The following is a 19,493-nucleotide window of genomic DNA, read 5'->3' on the forward strand; positions in this document are numbered from 1 at the left end:
CTGTGGCAGAACAGGAAAAGAGATTCTGAAAGAGCCCACCTAGCAACCTTCTGTCTGTAACATGGTACATTTGTGTGTATGGGATGTGTTACAGAAAGACAGATCTGGATTTGGAGAGGCTGCAATTGTTCAGAAAAGCCTGGGATGTTAACCAGCCTACAGAGAACATTATTTCCATGTTACTTCTGCCCTATTGACTAATTCTTAGAACAAACAGACTTTACGAAATTCAGACTTCAGCTGCGTAAGTGGGTAAAAAGTGGAGCTTTATGAAATCATGAAAACAAATACAGCTTTAAATGAAAAGCTTGTCTCAGTCTGTGCCACTGCCTCCCTCTCCTGCACAATGTGATTGTACTTGACATTCCTCTTTCAACCTCTACATTTTAATTGTAAATTAATCACTGACTTGGACATCTCTCTACTGTGCATTAATATGGTTGATATTAACAACAATATTGCTCTCCAGGCATTTGGAATGTGCAAGACTTTTTGTGCACCAAATGGCTCATATTAACTTCTGGAATAGCCAGGTGCAAACTCTATTGCAGTGTTTCAAATTAGTTCAATTTCTCTAACTGCTTCTCCAGTAATTGATGGCTCAAATTATAATAAAGTACAGTTCCTCTACATGATATATGTTACAACTACTACCTGTTATGCTGAATATTGCATTGCTTTGAAACTGCATTACCATCTACCTACACCGATCAGATCTTTCCTTTAAAGGAACTACTTATGAACCAGAAAGTGTCTTCAAATCATTCAGAAATTATACATATGCTCACGCACTTTATCAGTTGCTGACAGAATGGGGATGGCAAAATTACTGTCAGTCATGTTGCATTCAATGTCACATAAAGACCTGCTTTTTACTATACCTTAAAATTGACAATAAATGCCAGTCGTCTCTCCTTGCCCCATTACTGCATCCAGACACAGCTAGTAATGCTTAAAAGATATGCACCTTCATCTTAACTGCTTTTAAATTCCAGTTTCATTCTTTCTTTCTTCTGCATACAGTTATTCTCCTATGCCTGCATCTAAAATACTCTCTACTATTCTCTTTTTCTGAAGTGCATGATTACAGTGGGTTGTATTTTTTTTCACATGGAAACAACATGTAAAAAACAAACAAATCAACCAAATCCTGATAGCTTACTGACCCTTAACTGTTTCAGTTCAAATGTCATGCCTGTTGGGAAAACAGGGAGGAATGGGTGGATTTGACTTTGGGGATATGGGCACCTTGAGGTGTGGCTAGAGTCTGGACCCTGTAAACTGCCTCTTGCAGCCCATCATGAATTGGCAGATCTGTTTGGGGACTCTGAACTCTGGGAGCTGCTTGCAGCTGCTCAAGGAAACCAGCACTAACAAGAGCACCAATTTCCTGCACCACAGCCAAATCTGCAGTTCATCAGAAATATATTTAGAACTTTGATTTTGATCCAATATGGACTGAAGCCAAATTTAAAAATAACAACATTTCTAGCAAATCAGGTAAGTTGTGTTTCTGCAAGCTCCAATTATAATACTTTATATTATTTCTTCTTTAAACAGAGATTATAAATGTCCTCTTCTACTCCTGAAACCAATGTCCTCAGTTTATTCACAGAAAAAAACTGAAGGGCAGACATCAAAGAGCAAGAGTCCTCACCCAGCTTGCTTTGCCAGGTGTTACAATATGAAATTAAGGATATCCATCCTCCCAGTCTGCAATGCAAAGGGCACATGGCAATGTGCCCCACATTTGTAGGGGTCACAAAACTGATGCTGAGTTCAGTTAAACAACCATAGTCACCATAGATGTTGTGCTGCAGATTAAAATGTCATCTCAGCATTCAGTAGCATTCAAAAAGGCAAACTGTGTTGAGAACTCTTGAGAGTAGCATTCAAAAAGGCAAACTCTTGTTGAGAACTGTGTTGGGAACTGAGAAAAAAAAAACCATAAAACATCACTAGGCTGTTCAGTGTCTTCACTACTGCATGCAGTGCCGGTTCTTCCCGGTCAGTTTCAAAAGCTACAGTAGAATTGGGATGGCACAACTTCTGAACAAGGAGAAACTGAGTATACTGCAAGTCTACAGTGTAGTAAGAAATCTACAGATTTCTGAATTCGCAGCTGACAAGGAATTGTTAATATACAACCTTTGAACTAGTAATGCTATTAAGCAAAGAATGTGAAACATACAAATTCAAATGGTTGTTATATCGCCGCATTCATTGTGTTGTGTAAGTTAATCTAAAAGGATTCAAAAAGCAATCAGTTAAACTCATAGAACAGAAGTCCATCCAGTGGTCCTAAAAAGAAAGCTTTAGCACCAATACTCCAGAACCAAGTCCCTAAGTTACAGAAAGCTGAAAATGGGGAAGATGTACCCAGGGACTGGTCCATCCACATTCACCAGTTCTTACATTCTTAACATGAACATTTAATACTTACCACTCTTGGGTGAGATGATGCTGGATTTGATGATGTGTCCAGGATGTTCTTATATTCAAATAGATTTCATTGAGATATTCAGGAGACAGAAGCCATGGAAATACCTATGTAAAAAGGTATAATGGGATGTCAGAAAACAGGCGGGTGATCAGCTGTTTAGCTTTCCTGAATAGTTCAGAGAACCACCAGCTTTTAAAAGAGGTGACTGTTATTTGAGCAGCAAGTGCAGTTGCAACTTGTCTTTCTCATGACATTTTTTGCTTGCTTAGGCTAAACAATTAAAAGGCAAAAAGTTCAAAGATATATGTTGCCTTTGGGTAAAAGTTTGCAGAGGTGTAGCATCTTCAGGCAAACATGTTCATTTATGACAGAAGCACACAAACAACAAATATATATCAAGAACATATTATGGACTAACTAATACCCAGGCACTCTGTTCATGTCCTTCAGCATGCAAAGAAATAGCCAACAGACTTTCACTTCTCTTGAGAAGAAAATCCCTCCATTATGACTGAACATTCCAAACTCACATTAAAAGCAAGTTGATAGAGGACAGAAGTAAATGTACATAATGAAACTGTCTGACAATCCTGATTATAAAATCACTTCACTGACTTCAGTTTTCATTATACCCAGGGAGCTGTGATTTCTGTTCAATACCCTGCATAGGCAATATTTGAAGATGGTCTTGAAATGCTTGTTGACAAGTATGTTAAACCATTAATGTTCTCCTGAGGCAGCTTTAATGTACGTAGCTGTTCCTTGGCATTTTGTCAATTGACTTGGTCTTTCCCAAGAAGCGAAGGCATGGTTCCCACACGTGCTGTGTCCTGATAAGGCTGTGCTACCTTAGTGCACATGCTGCACCCTTTCATGGGCTTTCATGCGTGGCATTTCTTGCAGAAATCCATCTCGACAGAAGGATTCCAGAAAGTCCACTGCAAATTCACTGTACTCTGTACACCATGATCAGCAAACAGGCAGTCATAAAGACAGAACGCTGCTCTTAAATGAGTTCTTTGCAATAAAGCAGGACATAAAACCATATTCTAGTCAGATATGAGTTTTACACCTGTGTTTTGCGCCTTAGCCAGCTATTTGCATAGACCTTTCTCCCTCCTGTGCCTCACCGCGCTGCTGGTCAAGCAATTCACCACAGGCTAGGTGCCACAGTGGCGTGAGGGTGGCTCAGAGCCAAGCTGTAACCTGCACCCCAAGCTGAGAAGGGCACAAAGCCTCGGTTCCACAGCTTGTGTGACAGTTTCCAGGGAGTCCCCTCGAAGCAGCCTGGCGAGGTGAGACCCACCCGCCCGCCTCCCGCTTCCTCTCAGGGACAGACGCAGCACTACAGCTCCCAGCAAGCATTGCGCGCGGAGGCGGCACCCTTCACTGGAGACTAAAATTCCCAGCAGGCCCCGCGCCCGGCTCCCAGCAGGCTTTGCGCCTCCCCGCCCCGCCGGCGGGAAGACTACACCTCCCAGCAGGCCGCGCGGCCACGAGACCCTCCATTTCCGGGAGCGGTGCCGCGTCCCTCGCTTGGCAGAGGCGGCGGCGAGCCGGAGCGGGCCTGGCGCGGCGGCGGCTGCCCGGAGCGCGGCGAGCGGGGCCTCCTGGGCCGGCGGCGGAGGGCAGCGAGGCCGGGGGGGTCTCCAGACGGTCGGCGCCATGTTGAACATGTGGAAAGTGCGGGAGCTGGTGGACAAGGCGTGAGTACGACAGGGCGCGGGCAGGCGGGCGGGGCGGGGGGCCGGGGGCTGCTTGGTCGTGGCCCCTCGGCCGGGCCCGTGCTCCCCCCACCCCCCTCACAACATGGCCGCTGCCCCTCCCCCTGCTGAGGTGGCTGTCTCACACCCATTCCGTGCCCAGCTGACCCCTTTCCCCGCTCCTCTCCCCGCCTCTGTCCCTGCTTCCCGGGTGACTGCCCGGTCTGGCCCCTGCTCGTCCTCCCGGGCGGCTTTGGTCCCTTCAGCAGGCGGGGGCCGCTTTCCAGGTAGCCTGTGGCCTTTCCATTATGGCTGGCTGCTCTCCCGCCCCTCTTGGGCTTATCTGGGCCCTCCCAGCTCTTGGCGAGCTGCACCACTTATGTGGGTACCCTGTTCTCTGCCAGGGTCCCAGGGTGTGTGTGCCCGTTTTGGTACATGAGCCCTTAAAATCTGTCTGTGCTGGATTGGCTCCTGCCATTGGCCCCTAGGCCCCTTAGGAAGAAACAGAGAAGTCACTCGGAGAGAAGAGCCACCTGTACAGCAGTGAATTTTCAGAGTGCTTCTAAAGTCACCACATACTCCCTAAGTGTTTTTCCCTCCTCCCTAAGGACAGGTTCCTGCTGTAACTGCCATTGATTCACCACCCCTGGGCCTTGCAGAGGGAGCATGACAGAGGACTGAAAGGCGCTGTCCCACCCCTTAAACATTTAAATAACTCAGTTACTTGCAACTTTGCTTCCTTGACTAGAACCACCTCCCACTGCAAACTTGGCTGCAATCTTGGTTATCATGATCACTGTGATGTAGCCTGAGTATGTGATGTTATGTTTCTCAGCCACTCCTTTATTATTTGGTATGGTGGAGAACTTAACAAAGATTATGTTTTGCTCCCTTAAATAAAAAAAATCTAGGGGGCAAACTTCGAGCACTTTTCCATGAATTGTGGACCACTTAGAGGAATAACTGGCTGAAGGTCTGTGCATTAGTATGTGCCAAATAAATTACATGAACTAAGAAGTCAAAGGGTGAGCCTTTCAAAATTTAGGTTCCATTTTCAACATTTTTTTTATTTTTGGCCCTCTAAATAGTTCTTAAACTGGCCTGCTTTATATATAGACTTAAAGACAGCAAACTGAAGGGGAATGACAGCTTATTCATGATAATCAAGTATTTTGCTTATGGCGCTGTATACCAGCTTGAGACTTTTTCTAGGCCAAGAATCAGATGACATTTAAAAACTGCTGTGAATAAGACACTTCCTGAGAAGGTTGTTTACTTTTTACAGCTTCTTGCATGCAGAGTCAATCCTTGCTAAAGTGGTCTTAATAATGGGCAAATGGGGTGTATAGTAGGACAACCCAAATAGGCCTGTCTTGAGTTCCAGGACCTAAAAGGACACTTTGAGGGAAATCGAGTTGTTGTAAGTTTAGCTTGTGTATGTTTGTTTGTATAGGATTAATGATCACTATTGCATTATAATATTGTAACTCTTTTTAAAATGTTTACTTGTAATGGTATTTCGTAAGTTACTAAGCCAAACAGTACATCAAAATCTTGTTTGGACAAGGCATTCAATTTCCAGAGCAGGTGCAAGAAGTGGAGGTGTTTTGTTTAAACTTCAATTTCTGAGAATAACAATATCAAAATAAAACAGATTGTTTATGTAAACAAAAAACCCAAACAAACAAAAAAAGGGGAGGGGGCCGGGCAGGGGGAAAGTGGAGCTTGCAGAGTAAATAGTATTTAGAGACCTCAAAATCAATAGTCCTATTGTGTGTGGTGCAGATTTGTCATAATGTCTTCTGTCTTAAGGCCATGACTTACACAATTCTCTGAAGAAGAGACTGACTGATATTATCTACCTCATAAATATCTGCTGATGCTGTCAGGAACATACTGAACTTCAACAAGAAAGTCCCTTTCCTTAAAAAAGGAATATGGTTATATGGGGATTTTTAAAATGTGCAGATTGCTTGCAATTTTGCTAGTTCAAACTTTAATTGCTTTGTAGTGGTGGTTAGCACTGCAGCTTGGTTCCATATTCAGCTGATACTTATCATCTTAGAATTTCAACTTATCTGGGGTTTTTGAACCTCATCTGGGCTTCAGGTGGCTGAGAGCTTGGTTAGGTTAGAGGTATTTCATGGTGGAGGACTTCTGTTAAACAATTTTCAGTTTTTTTGGTGTATTGAAGATCAACAAGCGATGATACATAGTTAAGCTATTATTGTTTTTTCAGTGTCTGTGGACTACTTTAACAGCAAAAATACTAAGTAAAAATGATAACCTATTAAAATTCTTCAAAGTTTTAGAACTAAAAGTACGTTAACTGCAAAATGCACAGGAAAAAATCAAGTTTATATTTATTACAGAAGTACTTGGTATTTGTGTTTTCCTCGGTTTCATAGCAATTGAGCAATCAAGTTCATTAGGTCAGTTCTGCTCTGTAGTTCTCTTCATGCTAATTGACCTCTATTATTTGTATTGTAGCGTTTTCTTGTCACTAAAAAGTATGGCTCTACATACTTTCGTGCGTAAGACAGGTATTTTTAATACTGAATGGTGGTCCTATTTTCTATGGAATCTAGGAAGAGTATGTGATAGAGTAATAGATTTAGACTGTTCTAAGATGTGGCAAGATACTTTGTGTGTTGTTCTCCTCTTTAACCTGATTGTTCTTAGTTCTAATATAACTACCTGCCCTTAAAATCTGAGTGCCTCAATTAGTTGAACAGTAATACCTTGTTTCTAACTGGACGTTGTGAAGAAGTTTGGAGCTTAAACCGAATAATAAAGCCTGTCTATGCCTAGTAAAATTTGCTTGTCCTAAGCTTTATTCTTGCAGTTTCTAAATGAATGTTGATCTTCTTCCACCGCTCAGTTTCTTCCCAGGTGCTACAACATGTGTGAGTTCTTCAAATGTGTGGAATTATATTGAATTTCTGTTTCTCATTAACTTGTACTTTAGAAAGTGTAGGTCTGCATTTTCTTATTTCTTCTGGAATAATTCTATTTCACATTATTATGTGAATAAATTAACTTCACAAGGCAGCATTTCACTTTTTTTTTTAGATGTTCACTTGTTATGGGTTCCTTTTACCCAGTAGGTCAAAACTGAATTGGAAAGTAAACAAAAGAATTGGAAAATAAACGCAGCCCTCTGTGCACAACTTGTTTGCTCGGTAACAGTAAACTCAGTTGAAAGCCAGAGGTTTCTGACGGCTCAAGATCAGGGTGGTGCTTGATGCAAAGCTAGTGAGTCAGGTGGCAGTTCTGAGTCACTCCTGAAGTAATGCAGTAGACTTTTTTTTTTTTGTTAGATTCTCTTTTGTCATAGACTTAGGTTAGATCTGCGGCATTACTATATGCAAGAGGTAGCCAATTTTTCTCACCTAATGAGCTGCATACCAGCATCTTAACGTGACGGTCTGCAGAGGCATACATCATGTGCTTCAGTAGCTGGTGGGAGTGTGAGCTCTAGGAACATTTGGCAGGTGGAAAGTGTGCTTGTCACCAGCTTTCCTACTGTACTACGAGTTCTGCAGCATTGTCTCTGGATGACCTGGTGACAGTAGTCCCAGCTGTTCTGCAGCTTCCCATAGCAGCGGATTCAGGTTACCTCGTGCCTGTTCGGAAACACCCTTGTAGTTGTGATGAAACTCGAGGGCAAGCATTGCATTTGAACTGCTTGTGAGCTGTATGAGACAAAGGATCTGTAGGCTGGCCAGTACTGTGTAGAAGCAGCCTTACAAGAAATGATGTGGTTTTATTGGTATAGGTGCATCTGTACTTTGATAATCAAACCATCAAAGGCTCCAACCAAGTATTTCCTTACTGCTTGATAACAGAACTGGCAAAAGCTAGTGTAGTCCCTAAGATATGGTTCTGGAGTCCTGGCAACGGAGATCTAGAGAATTATGCAACTCTAACTTCCTTTATTAATCTTCATAGACAAATATATGTTGTGTTTTGTGTTCCCTGTGAAATTTCTAGGGGAGTTCTACTAAGAAAACCCCATAGCTTTTTCAAAAGAAGGAATATTAAGAAACCCTGTTAAAAGATTTTTTTAGTTTGGCAGAAGGAGGAAGGTGTTAACCTGGTCTTGTGGCCAAGTTCAAAAGCCAGGCCATATCTCTCTCTCTAGTTTTGTTGAATTCTTTTTTCTTGAAGCAGAATCTGCTGATTATTTTCCTGACATGTTGCTCTATGTCGTTAACCTAGCACAAGGTTTAGCACAGCATTGCTAAATATATAGTTAGCAAGGCTAGTTGGACTTCTCATAGCAGTAATTCCTCTCTTAATATGTCATTGTAACTTAATGTTTTTGCTAACTGGTTTGTCACAGACATGTAGGACATGCAGTAAGCAGGATGGAAGACTTTTGGGCCCATTGAGATGAGATCACTGCATGTTTCACAATGTGATGAGACTTTATGGCCACTTTCTTTAGAATTTCATTACCATTCTTAGTTTTTGTGATCTTCTACATGCATCAGGAGAGCTCCTTTTAAGTACCTTCCACATGTCAAAGAGTAAGAAACAGTCTAATTAAGAATTTGGTGGTGTCAGATCTGTGTGTAGTAAGGACAATATATTCCAGATGTTCATCTGAATTACTGAAGTTGGGTGAGAATTGTCACTGAATTTTTGAGCTTCTTGGATGTATACTTAAAAAGGAGAGGGCCTGTGACTTTCTTGCCAGGATTAGGAACATGAGAGCACAACCCTCCTGTTTTTTCCATGCCGCTTTCAGTTCAGTTGTTTGTCCACCTAGTTGAGTCGTAACTTCTTTGCTAGTACTGCGCTTAGCCACACCTTTCTAGTGACCAAGCAGGAATGTATTTGCACTCCCTCATGTTGCAGAGTGGAAGTGTTACAGAGCTATGTTTTCATACGTTTTGCAAGCTTGATGAATTGCCCAAGTGTGTAATATTTTAAGCTGTTTTTAAACGGAGAGCAAATTATCTTGTTTAGAACCGATTGTAATGCTCATATGGATACTAAATGTTGGAAGCATTTGTAATACTTGAGAATTTATTTGTAGAGTTAAGCAGTAGAGTCCTCTCTTATTTGTTCTGATGTTACATCTCTGCAAGGAGGAAGGATTTTTAATGTTAGTGGAAAATGAGGGATTAAAGGAGCTGCTGTTATCTGCTCCAGTGTGACTAGATAGGGGAGAAGTTCTCTTAGTTAATAAACCATGTTTTCTTGAGTACTTCTAATTGTAAAAGCTGTAAGAAGAAGGGTAAATTATTGGTAAAATAGACTGAATTACAGCTTTGATTGTCATTGCAATTCCTAGCTGTTAGTAGCCTGAAGCATGGCATGTAAATTAGACCTTCAGCTGATGAGTAGAGGTTTCTGGACTACCCTCACCTCATGGATGAGGAAAACTAAAAAGATAATTGTGTCGAGTAAACCCAAATCACAGTGAGTTTATAACAGTTAAAACTCTGGATTTGCTTACTTTCAGTCTCATGATGTTGTGTGCTAGCTCACGCTATGTCTGCATTATGCTTATTAATACAGTAAATGCATACCAGTAATTTACCCTACAATTATGTGGCTTACAGTTCACTTTCAGTTGCTTATTGCCTGTAGTATGCCCATGTTTGACTAACACATAAGCAGGATCCTGTGTATGCTTAGCTGGGAGTTTAAATCCTCTTGCCTAACTAATTTCTTTCTTTTTTCGTGTGCCTGTAATCGTTCTTGTTTACAGGCGATTTTCTTATGGTTCATGGATTTGTCCACCCAGACTATTGAGCTCTTCTGTAATGAAGTGCTGTTTGCTGGTTTAATAATAGCAGGTATTATGGTAAATGATCCATCATATGATATATCCAATGAAAGGGTAAATAACTGTCTAACAAAAGTCCATTGCTATCTGACCTTCCCATAAACTCCCTTGCTCCAGTTCCAGGATCATTTAGTTTTCTTTATATTTAAGATTTATTTTAGTTTGCATAAGCAAGATCTTCAGAGCAGTGAATACTTCCATCATTTTATGTAAGGGACAGTTAACCCTCACTGCATGAGTTATCCTCCTATTGCTGCTTAAGAGATGTCCTGCTGATAACTGCTTTAAGAACAGCATTTTGTATCATTATTACAAGCAAGGTGATGATTATTATCTCCAGCCCTGTAAGGACTTGTCCTCTGCCTGGTTACCAGAGAGAGAGAAGAAATAGTCTTTGCAAAGGAAGACTGTATTTGAAAATATTTGGCTCAGCAGCAGTGTGTGGTGGTGTCTGCCAAGCACTTGTCACAGCACTTATTTCTTAGGGCCTTCTTCCTTTCTTTAAAAAAGCCTCCAAAAAGTTGCTGTTCTTAATAAGGATTAGAAATAGCAATAGTCTTTGGGCCATATAATCTAGTATTCGTGATAAGCATCTTTGAAAGCATTATGCTCTCTTTTCTCCTGTTTGAATATTCAGCTGGTGGAGTAATCCAAAGAAGGCAAATGTTACAAGCTGAAGTATATACTAATAGTTAGAATAAGGTAGTTGTGACCAAACATGCAAGTTCGATCAACACACTCCTTGAAGTGTTGTTTCGTTACTGCTCTTCCAAATGTCTTATTGCCTTTTTACACCCTATGGAAGCTAAGGATAGTTTGTGTTACATAGTATAAGACTAGCTAAGGTGTTGACCTTATGTATTTTCAGGGAATCTAAATGATGTGTGTATGTGTGACAACAGCTATGTCCTTGAAGTATTTTAAAACATAGCTTCGCCTCACCTTGCCAGAAATAAGACTAGGCTTCTGCTTGTAAGTAGAAAGGGAAGTAAATGAAGCTGGTCAAAGATAAGAGCCTTACCTACATCACTGTGTGCCACTGTGGTCAAAAAGATCAAGGTGCTTAATTCAGTTCATGCTAATTCCTCTTGGTCATGTTGCCAGCTAGTGTATTATAAAATAGTAGCTGATTTGCATGATTATTTCATATACAAGGTATAATTACTTCCAAAGCATTGTGCAAATGTGGAATACACTATTGCTTTCTCTCCTCAGGCTTGCCTATTTCAAGATGCAAATCTGCATTGCAGTGGCTCTAAAATGCAATCTTGAAATTGCAATCTGATTCTTGCATCTCATATTTGCCTCTCTTAATTTCAGGTTTTAAATTAATTTCTGGATTTATGTGAAAATGATAAGCTTTTGTAAAAAGAGATGAGATGGTAGAGAATGAGTAAAGCATTGTCTTGTAGGATGGTAGGTTTAGAACCCAATATATGATGATCTTAAGAGTTACATGCTTCAGCTTGGAACTTCTGGAATTTTTCTCATTGGTTTGTTCTGAAGTTTGGAATATAGCTTGTCCACAAGTCATAATATAAGAAATCCCATCTGAAGCTGGGAAACTCATCTCCAACATGCAAAACGTGACCTGTTGCTTCAAGTATGTTTCAAATACTTTGCTGGCATGTGCTTGGTGTGAAACTTCAACTTCCAAATTATCACTGCGTATTCCAAATTAATCCTGAAACAGTATTTAAAAAAGGAGGGCAGGAGATTGAGACTCCTTGGTTTTGGAAAAGGTGGGAGAGCTGTTCCCTTTAAGTGCTTTATTACTAAAACAAGTTGTACAGTATCTGTTTAAATGCTTATCTCAATTTTTTTTTTATTCATAAGGCAAAACTAAGGGCAAGAAAATGAAGAACTAAATTAGTAGCCAACGTACCCAGTGAATAAAGTACTCAGTTTTGTGGTTGATTTTTTTCCCAGCTCCTTATAGTGTGCTGGATCTTACTGAAATTGGTCAAGTATGGGCCCAGTTATAGACAAAGATTGACAGCTGCTGTTGTCTTTCATTTTACATGTTCAATTAGGAATAAACGGCTGCAGTATAGCTAAAACTTTCTTTTCAGGGTGCTTGGTAGTCTCTTTAGAAAAGAACAGTTGTATAGGAGAGCATAGCTCTTTCATGACAAAACGATCCCTCTGTTCTGCCTTTCTGAAAAATAAGGTCTGATTCTAACTGGAGTGCACTTTTTTTTTTTTAAGGTACAAGTGTCTTTTAAGATAAGGTCATGGAAATTGTTACAAGTTGGTAGTTTGCTTCTTTCCAGAAAGCTGTGTAGACTGTGGTTCTCGGAGTATTTTTTCAATAACCATGTTAGAAAAAGTGTTCATTATTTATTGTATTGTGTGCTGTGTAGGTATGGTGGTTTGGGTTGCTGTGTAGTGAACTGGATAGAGGAACAGATCTAGTTGGAAGCATTCTCTCTTCCATTGTTTCTTCCTCCCAAGAGGACTTCGTAGGTTATTTGTTTTGAAGTTAGATTAGTTCCCTAGATTGGTTTGCCATACAAATGCACAAGTGTTTGTGTTTTACATCTGCAGAAGCAGTGTTGAGATGGGAAGGAAAGGGAGAGAAGGGACCGTTAAAGCTGGTGTAAGTGGAGGACAGAGCGACACGTGGCAGTCTTGCCTTGAAGTTGCCCTGAAGTCTCAAATGCCATCAGCACTATCACAAATATGAAAACATAGCCTAAGCCATGAAATCTTAGGTTGTAGTTTCACAGTCACTGTAAGCGTGGGCTGATGGTAAAAGAGGTTTCGCAGCCTTCCATCTGCCGCAGACTGCATGCTCTTCTCTCTCACTTTGGCTGGCACTAGCATACTTTCTACTTGATGAGAGAATGTCTTTCTGACTAACCAGTTGTTTTTGCCAGTTTAATTCTCTACTGGATCAGTTCCCTGGTGCAGTTAACTCCATGGTCACACAAATATTTGTACTGGCATAAAGGCAGGCATGGTATTTGGGTAAGAATAAGTGACTGGGGGCAAAGGAGGGCGAAGTACAGGTTTAGTGATTGAAGTACGCCCTTAGCATGTGGTTTCGCAAGCAGGTTGAGAAGCTCTAAGATTATTCTTCCACCACTAAAAGAGAATGTCCTGCTTTTAGACCTGGCCATTCACTGTCTTTGCCTTCCTTATGCTGCTGTTGTGTAGTTCAGTATTTGCTTGTGCTATGTTGCTGAAAGAGCTGAGAAAAACCCTGTTTTTATGGTTTATAACTGGTTTAGCAGTGTGCTGCATGAGCAGCTGCTTGTGGCACCACAAGCACTTGTGTTGATAGGGGAAAGGACGGGAAGATAGCCTGGCACTCTTGTTCGATGATGATATGTTTTATCATAACTTTATTATTTGAAACTTCACTTAGTGGATTGTTAGCTGCTAAACTGCTCTAAAAGTTAACAGTTTAATGTTCTAAGTTTAAATTTAAGGTTGCTCTTCTGTATTGTTTATCACTACTTCAAGCTCCCGAGCTAACCTTTCTGTGTTTGTATCATGTTGTGATGGGGGATATGCATCTATTTCTGGTTCCACTCTCAGGGCCCAAATTTGGGATAAAGAATATAAATTGAAATGTAGTTGTGTTCCTTGTATGGTGCTGCTTTGAATGATTCAGGCTGGAAGTGATGTCAGGATCCAGCAGATCTTCTTATGAGATGCTTTCAATTAAATTTAAAAGTGCAGGTAATTATATTAGGAATACTGGTGGTATATATTTCAGTTATCACAAAGTGATGGGAATGGTATTCTGTGTAGACTGTAATTAAGTAGATTTTTCTGAACGTTTGGTTTGCCACTAAAAATTAATGTGACAAAATAAGTATTATTAGTGTGTATTTATGTATTTTAAGGAAACTACCTCAAAGCTGTTGTACTCTTCCTTTCTCTCATCCGCATAGTGTGTCCTATCCTAACCAGTTACGTATTGACTGCATGCTTAATAGATATTAACTGGTTCATTTGGGATACAATTAGAAATATTAGTGTATGTTCAACTTGTTTAATGAGACTGACCTGCATTTTTTTTAATCTGTTGTAATAATAATGAGACCTATTGGGAGTTAGGGAATACATTTTTTTTTTCCTCTGCTCCATTCTGAGTGGTAATAATAAATGTTTTTCTTGTTGGTTGCTCTCCCCGTCCTGTCAAGCTGTTTAGAAGCATTCTAATGAGACTGTTCAATGTTTCCTCTCAAGACATAACTTTATATTTGGTAAACAAATACATCCCAATGATTCTTGGGAGGTGTGTGTTTTGTGTTCTATGAGATTACTCAGCTGAACGTTTTTCTAAGGCCATTTTGAATGTAAAGAGAAGAAAAAGGCTTTTGATAACATTAAATAATTTTACTGGAGTTGCAGTGAGTGGATGTATCTTCTGAAAAACAGATTACATTCTTGATATCTTACATCTGCAAATAGAGCCAATACCTTAATGATTACTGTCACTTCTAATTATTCTTTGTTTTGATGATTACTTAATTATTTTAACTATTCTTCCATATGATCATGCAAAGAGAGGTGGGGAAAAAAAGCCCTCTGTTCAGATGTGTTTGTCTAAATGAGTTAACTTCTATCACAGTGGCTTATCTCTCCTTGCCACCAAACAGATGATTGCATTTGAGACAGCTTGAAAATTTAGTGCTGACAGACTTCTAATTAGAAAGTGAAGTTTCTTAGCCATTAAACTTCCAGTGTTGGTTTTTTGTTAATTACATGGTAACTGTAACTTCTGTGGCTGCAGGCATTAGATCATAAAAATCCAGTAATCTTAACCATTAGTGAGTAAATAAATAAGTAGTTCCTGTATTGAACAATAGTGAAATTGTTTGTTGTAAATACATAGTGTAATTTGAAATTATCATCTATTTGTGGACAGGAACTAGAAACTGGGGCTTCAAGGCAAATGAAACCTCTCTTGTTACCTTTTTAGGAGGTAAGAGTTACTTGATCTCCTGGAGGAACCAGTTTAACAAATGATACCTATGAAAGGAGAGGAAACATTGTTGTCCTTCACAAATAAACGTGGCTTGGCATTTTGAAAGTTAATTTGTATGTAATTTGCCAGAGTCATTCTGCAAAAGAACGCTTGCTTTGAGTGAAAATCCATGTTTATGAACTTGTGGGGTTTTAGTTTACCAAGCTACCTTTTTTATTTAATGTGAGATACCAATCTGAAAAATTTAATGAAATAATGAATGTTACTATAACATTGAAATCATAATACTTGTTCTGAATGGTGTATTCTTACTGCTTATGCCCATTTTTGGACAGTCTGCTGTGAACTCTGCCATTAACTACTAGCCAAAGTTAATTTGTCCAACTGCTTAATACAGTAGTAGAAGGATTTCTAGGTTATGACCTGCCTTCATAGAAAATGGTGTAATACCTGTTTTCTTTTGTTATTCAAATATAGTCTGTTTAGGATTATGGTGGATGCTTTTTACTCTTGGATACCTTGTACCAGGAAAGAAACATAGTAATTAAGGTTTATTAAAGAATAAACAATCTGAAGTAGGAAAAGATTATATATTTTTTTAATGCATTATACATCATAGGCACTGGAAATACGTAACTAATACAAGGGAAAGCTAACTTTTTGTCAGTCAAGCTTACATATATTTTTTGAGAAGGTAGTGCCATCCTCCCTGACCAGCTAGCACTGAGTGGCTGGCAGGGATGTCAAGACCCTGAGAGCTTTAGGACCATTTTGGGCAGTTCAGAGCAGAGCATCTCTCCATCCTTTTGTTCTGCTTTGCTGTGGTGAGATGCATTTTTTTTTTTGGTTAACTTACTGGCTGCAGTATAATAAGCTAAAAACTAAGTAATTGTGCTATTCCTTGGAACTGCGTTTGACTTAAATTCTATGTGTAAGTGTTTTTTTTTCCCCAGTGTGTCTTGGAACAGTGATGTTTGCTTTTCTCATGCGCTTTTTTTCTTTTTCCTTTTAGTAATTTTTCTGGCATGGTTTAGTAAGAAACTTAAATTTTGTCTTTATAAAGAAGCGCTTGAAATCAAAGATTTTTTTTTATAGCAAAAAAAAGACTAAAGCATCATATCCCAGTAATAGTCCTAGAAGACACAGTAAATAGTAATAAAGCTTGACAGGACAAGAGGTAATGGGCACAGATTAAAACACATCAAATCACATCTGGACAGAAGAAAACGCTTTTTTTATTACTGTGAAGGTGGTCAGACAGGTTGCTCGGAACTGCTGCGGGGGCTCCATCCCTGGTGATATTCAGAACCTGTCTGCACGTGGTCCTAGGCAACCTGCTCCTACTGAGCCTGCTTGAGCAGAGCGGGTGGGCTGGGATTACCCAGCCTCAGCTGTTCTCTGGCTCTGACTCGACTCTCTGGAACTGTAAGACTCTTTACAGAATACTAAAATGAAGATCAGCTAGAATATATCAAATGAAAGTGGACTAAGAAGGTATGATGGCCCTGTATTTCAGTTTCAAACCAGTCAGTTTTGGTGGGGAAAAAAACACTTTACTATTTCTGCCAGCAGAAATACCATAAGTGACACAATGTGCATTGTGCAGCCCTCCTATAGTATTTTGTTATTGTTTCATGTGCCATGAGCCTTATCTCTAATTCTTGTATCAGTTAAACTATGTTGATGTGCTTTTGATTATATATGGAGTGCTTATCCCATGTAATAAGGTGTTAGAGAAAGAAATAGTGGGGAAACAGCTGATTGTCAGAACTGGTTGTCAGCATAACTTTGTTATGATTATACTAAATTAGCTTGATCAGATGAAAACTAATGGGAGGAAAGCCTTCAGTTTGTGAAGGGTAAAATAGTTCTTGTGGGTCTATTGTATGAGGTGTACATCTGTTACAAAGGGTATCTGTCTTGGTGTAAGACAGATTTTAAAAGACTGAAGAATAAGGTGGAACCTGGAATATTTTTTTCAGAAGATTTTGAATAAATCTGTTCTGTCAGTGTCCCATTTTAAAACAGTGTGGTTAGCAGGACTCTGTTATAGGCCAAGCACAAAATAACACAGGCACGACTGAAGATGAGCAATACACTGAAGAAAACTTTTTCAGACCAAATTAACAAGCAAACTGTGTCAACCAGTCAGTCCCAATGAGCTGAAAATTCAGGACTAAAGGCGTGAGGGCAGAACAAGAACAGGAAGAGGACTGTATTGCTTGATATCCTCCCACCCCATGTGGGTGGCAGAGAGGTGATGTGGGCAGGAAATGTGATAGCGGTGGGTGATTTCATGTATCCTATGTAGGTTAGATACACATTGCATCAGCGTATTATACTGAGAACAGTACAAATTTGGATGATGAGTGATTGGTTCACCAAAGAGCTAGTGAAAAAAAAGTGGTAAGCCTTGACTTGATTCTGAGCCATGCATTGATTCTGGTTCAGGATGCTGCTTTCAGTGCCACTCTGTAATAGTGAACTTAAAAGTACTTGGATTAGAAGCCTTTTTGTGAGCAAGAGAGGTGATGTGGAGATAACAAAAATACTATATTGGTGGCCCATAATGATACTTATCGCTTCTCGAAGATGGTGATGAAACAAACATCATTGGTAAAGAGGAGGGTTAAGGAAATAAATCAAAGCGGAAACATGTTTCAGAAAGCTGAAATGTCCATTTGAAGAACATGTAAAGTTCAGAGTTGCTGGTCATTCTCATGTGAAAACAAAAACAAGACAGGTGAGCAAGTTTGAAGAACAACTTGTGAAAGGCATACACCCTAGTTCAAAACAAATTGGAACCAAGTTAGGGCCACTGAATGCTGAAGGAGCACTAGCAAAAGGGGAAGGTATAGCAGGAACTCCCCCTGAATTCTCGGCCCCTAGCTTTAAACTGTTGGATACTCATAGCTTTTTCTGTGGAGTTACTACTGCGTAGTTGCCTTTTTTATATGATACAATAGACATCTTTTGACACTGTCGGAGATGACAATACCAAACAGGTTTACCTTTGCACAGTCCCGTAAGTACAAAGTACTCACTGGGAGACTGCGAAGTCTTAATTGTACTTCTGTTTATAAGATGTTGAATTTCTTGTTCTTGTTAGCAAGGTGATGCAAGTAAAGGCTTAGTTTGATAGCTTCCTTCCTAGGAAAAAGGAGATACCCTTAGAGGCACTGAACACAAGTTTCAAGGGCCGTGTGTAGTAAAATCAAGAAATAAGGTTCTTGCATCCAGATATACTCTGTGCAGTCTTACTTATAGACAGCATCTTCCTTAAGTCTGACAGATGTAATGGTCTTTTCTGGATGGAATTTCAGTAATGTGTATGAAAGGAAACACTGCAGGTGCGTTACAGCTACTGAGTGTAGCAGGTATTGTAGCACTGCATGGAATAGGGGAGTAGTTCTTGCTTTTGGCTTCAAATAATAAGCAAGCAAACGGTAAGGAACCAATTTTGATAAGAGAAGCTGGCGAGCTTTTCTGTAGTGACATCAGTATTCATGTTCTGATTTTGTATTAATTCTTTTCAGGAAATAAAAGGCCTGAAATCTGAATGTTGGGGTTTTTTTGCAAACAACAGCAACTATAGAATTAATTCCAGTGTGTCTAGAAGTAAGATCAGCAAATGATAACGCAGTTCACTTTAAAAAAACAAAGATGAAGATAGTAGTCTCAAATGGCCGCCTCTCCTACTGAATACCTCCTGCATAGCAATTCCACTGAAAGACACTTGGATAAATGAAGGAAAACCACTGATTATGAACATGTAATTTGATAAATTTGTGTAAACTGTTGCTTCCTCTTTCTCTTACTCTGAAAAGTGCAGTGCAGCTTCTGCCTCAGTCCTAAGACATTTTCCAGGACACAAGGGTGTATTAAAACAAGAGCTGAAGGTTTTCTTGATTAGTTGCTTTACCTGCTACTTGTACCATTCTTCTAGATTCTGTTGCTGATGAGATGCTCATCTCAGGCTTTTTGAGTTAGTATGTTAACACTTTGCTACCTCACAGATGAAATGTGAAGCTGTACAGAGCCATAGCTATGTAGTTGAAGGTAGAAGGAAGCTGCAAGCCCTTTAAAGCTAGGCTGGGTGTTGGGGATAGAGGACAACTGGTGGTGTAAAAATTGGGCGTTTGACATGTATGGTTTACATGCTGTTGGGATCCTGTTGTCTGAGTCTGGTTGCCTTGAGCCTGAAGGAGCAAGGAGAGGAGCTGGCAGGAGCTGGAGCCCTTGGACAGGCTGGAGAAAACGGGTTGTGCTTTCAGAGAGGGACTCCGGACAGATCTGGTAACCATACCTGTACCATGCCTGTGGATCTGGTCAAAGAGCATGTGACGGGTGCTCCTGTTGGGGAGTTACCTTACTCGGGTTTATTCCTCTCAAAAGGATTGCAGAAGATTGATACTGCAAAGTACAGGGGTGCATGGGATGTCACAGTGCCAAAGTGATTATACAGTAGCAGAGAATGATCAGTTTGTGTGTTAAAAGCTTCAGCGCCTGCATTGTTTAAACTTTAATCAGCCCTCCCTAGTGGAACAGCTAGCATGTGTTTATAGAGTAATGCTTAATTTGTAATAAATGTGGAATTAGGGCAAT

The 19,493-nt window shown here is 40.0% G+C and overlaps 1 protein-coding gene across 2 annotated transcripts in view; it reads left to right on the forward strand.

Annotated features, from left to right (window-relative positions):
• Window positions 1–3,942: 3,942 nt before the first annotated feature.
• CLINT1 (clathrin interactor 1) overlaps window positions 3,943–19,493 on the forward strand; it is a 52,661-nt gene continuing 37,110 nt past the window's right edge. Inside the window, exon 1 of one of the 2 annotated variants that reach the window (XM_055717589.1) lies at window positions 3,943–4,149. In XM_055717589.1, the coding sequence (XP_055573564.1) occupies window positions 4,109–4,149 (41 nt within the window). In that variant the 5' untranslated portion in view covers window positions 3,943–4,108. The remainder of the gene's footprint in view (window positions 4,150–19,493) is intronic. The other variant, XM_055717590.1, reaches the window with a different exon arrangement.

Source organism: Falco cherrug, chromosome 8 (assembly GCF_023634085.1).
Source record: "Falco cherrug isolate bFalChe1 chromosome 8, bFalChe1.pri, whole genome shotgun sequence".
NCBI classification, from domain to species: Eukaryota; Metazoa; Chordata; class Aves; order Falconiformes; family Falconidae; genus Falco; species Falco cherrug.